Below are 3,314 nucleotides of genomic sequence, written 5' to 3'. Positions count from 1 at the left end.
TATACTATAACTAGAGGCCTGGTGCATGAAATTTGTGCACTGGGGGGAGGGGGGTCCCTCAGCCCAGCCTGTACCCTCTCCAATCTGGAACATCCCTCTCACAATCCAAGACTGCTGGCTCCCAACCGCTCACCTGCCTGCCAGCCTGATTGCCCCTAACTGCTTTTGCCTGCCAGCCTGATCACCCCTAACCACTCCCCTGCCAGCTTGATTGATGGCTAACTGCTCCCCTGCTAGCCCGATCGCCCCCAACTGCCCTCCCCTGCTGGCCCGGTCCCCCCAACTGCCCTCCCTGCTAGCCTGATCCCCCACAACTGCCTTCCCCTGCTGGCCTGATTGCCCCCAACTGCCTGCCCCTGCCAACCTGATTGCCCACAACTGCCCTTCCCTGCCGCGACCTGCCTCCTCCGCACGAGGCGGCGGAGACTCCAGGACTGGCCTCCTCCGCACCGCAGAGCCGCAGGACCCCCAGGTCTCACCGCACGGAGTGGCCGCTGGGCCCCACCTCCGCTGTGCGCATGGCCATCTTTTGATGACCATCTTGTGACGATATCGCGCATGAGGGCCACCTAGGCTTTTTTTTTTTTTTTTAGGGTTTTCCACCTTTTTGTTGAAGGTATTACATAAGCCCCTCCTCCCCACTTGGCCCCTCAGCCCGCCCCGCCTTCCCCACCGTTTCCCGAGTCCATGGCGGTGCCAAGTCCACCTAGGCTTTTATTAGTATAGATATATTTAGCTACCTGAAATAGTAAAGTAAAAGTTAGTATGATTTTGCTTTCTCTTTTCTTTAGTGAGCTTTTGGTTTTTTTATTGTCTAAAGTTTTACATATGTCTCCTTTTTCCCCAATTGACACCCCCTCTCCCTGCCATTCCCACCCCAGTTAAGCCACCACCACTCCAGTGTCTGTGTCCATTGGTTATGCTAATATGCATGCATACAAGTCCTTTTCTTTAATGATCTTGATCATTTGGGTACTAACACAGTGTCCAGTATTGATGCCATTTGGTCAGGTTGTTTGCCTCTGATCCACTTTCTTCATAATGATATCATTGCTGGCGCAGTGATCATGTTAGTCTCTAAAACTTCACTGATCAGATCCTTTATTTAATTTTCCCTCTAAAATAAAAACTCATTTAATGGATTAAATGTTTTTTTCTAATAAACTGAACCTTTAGAAAGTATACAATTTGATAACTCTTAACATATGAATACTCTCATGAAACCATCCCTATAATCCAGATAATGAATGTTTTATCACCCCCTCTCCCCAATTTTTCTTTTTCCTTTATAATCTTCTCATTCCCTCCCACTCCTCTTGTCTCCCATCTCCCATTCCCCCCTCCCCCGGCAACCATCAATCTGCTGTTACTGCTGTTTATGTATGCATTCATCTGTTGATAGACATTTGGATTATTTATAATTTTTGGTTGTTACAAATAAAATGCTGTGAACATTCACATACAAGTCTTTGTATGGATATATGATTGCTTTGGCTTAGTCACATCAGGCATATATTTTAACTTTAATGTAACTGCTAAGCCATCTTTAAAAAGAGATGAATTAAAGGAAACAAATTTTTTTGTGATTACTTATGGACTCTGAGCATATCCTCCAAACACCTTATACACCATGCAATCTAAAATCAAAACATATCCCTTCAACAAATAAGTGAAAAAAATGAGGAGTCATAATGTGATAGTAATTAAAGTATCTAAAAACTATACTTTAGAATATTACAGAGTTCTTAAATGATTAAGAACTTATAAGGGAATGGTTTTATTTTTCGTTATGCTCATTCAGTGTAATTGCATTTTGCTGTGACAAAAGTAGAAGAAAGAAGTGGACATTCTTTTTGCATTCAGTGTTATATTCGTTTCTGTTGTAGGAAAAAGAATTCTTGTTTTAAATGGAGGCTACAGAGGAAATGAAGGTACCTTAGAATCTATCAATGAGAAGACATTTTCAGCTACTATAGTCATTGAAACTGTAAGTATGTTTACGCAAAGACAGAAATTTCAAAATGCTTTAAAAATGTGTCATAGTTCTTTCTCATTGGATTGGTCTTTGTTTCATTTTAGAGTTTGGGTTTTTTGTTCGCCTTCTCTCCAGTTTAGAAATCTGTAAGCTTATTTTCTCTATTGACTGTACCATTGCTAAAGCATTTCATTTTCTGATTCCCAAAGAAATGCCTATGTGTCTTAGTCCATTCTAGCTACTGTAACAAATACCACTGACTGGGTGAATTATAAACAACAGATATGTATTTCTCACAAGTCTAAGGGCTAGAAGTCCAAGATCAAGGCACTGGCCAATTTTGTGTCTGGTGAGGGCCTGCTTCCTTTTCATGTCTTTACATGATGGAAGGAATAAGAGAACTCTTTGGAGTCCCTTTATAGGGGTACTAATCCATTCATGGGGACTTCGCCCCTGTGATCTCAAAGGCCCCATCTCCAAATATCATTACATTGGGTATCAGTTTGCAACATAGGAATTTTGGGTGGGACACATTCAGTCAATAGTAACACTCATATAAAACCTGAAAAATACAATTTAATATAAATAAAATTTTAAATTACTCATAATCACCCAACCAAATGATAATTCCCATTAATATTTTAATCTGTTCCTTTCCAGTCTTTATATTTTATAAAACTGTCTACATAATATGTACAATTTCATAATCTGACTTTTTTCTCTCACATCTACACTAATAAAAGACAAACATGCAAATTAACTGTACCTTCGATACACCTTAAGACACGCCCACCAGCCAATCAGAGCGACTATATGCAAATTAACCCAACCAAGATGGCGGCCGGCAGTCACGGAGCTGAAGCGAGCAGGAGGCTTGGTTTCTCCAGTGATGGAGGAAGCCAAGCTTCCGTCCTACCGCTGCCAGCTCTGAGCTCCACTCAAAGCAACAAAGTTTCAATTACAGAAGATAAATAAACCCCAAATACCTGCTTTCAGCGGGCCGTGGCCACGGAGCTGGAGCCTTGGGTTGCCCCTGGCGATGGAGGAAGCCAAGCTTCCTTCCCACCCGCCCTGGCCGGCTCTGAGCTCTACTCCAGGCTACAAAGTTTCAATTATAGAAGGTAAATAAATCCCAGAATAAAAAAAAAAGAAAAAGAAAAAAAGGAGAGGCTAGGAGCTTCCGTCATGGGGGGGGCTTGGCCACCTGAAAACGGTCCTCAGCCTCTCACCCAGACTGGCCAGGCACCCCAGTGGGGACCCCACACCCTAAAGGGGGTGTGGCCAGCCTGAAAACAGCCATTAGCCCCTCACCCAGGCTGGCCAAACCTCCATGGGGTGA

At 43.2% G+C, this 3,314-nt stretch overlaps 1 protein-coding gene across 1 annotated transcript in view; it reads left to right on the top strand.

Annotated features, from left to right (window-relative positions):
* Window positions 1-3,314, top strand: part of KIN (Kin17 DNA and RNA binding protein) — a 30,525-nt gene that overhangs the window by 24,412 nt on the left and 2,799 nt on the right. Inside the window, exon 12 of the mRNA XM_005885304.2 lies at window positions 1,887-1,987. Within this exon, the coding sequence (XP_005885366.1) occupies window positions 1,887-1,987 (101 nt within the window). The remainder of the gene's footprint in view (window positions 1-1,886; window positions 1,988-3,314) is intronic.

Source organism: Myotis brandtii, unplaced genomic scaffold, assembly GCF_000412655.1.
Source record: "Myotis brandtii unplaced genomic scaffold, ASM41265v1 scaffold9, whole genome shotgun sequence".
Taxonomy (NCBI): Eukaryota; Metazoa; Chordata; class Mammalia; order Chiroptera; family Vespertilionidae; genus Myotis; species Myotis brandtii.
This window is presented reverse-complemented; position numbering and strand designations above follow the sequence as displayed.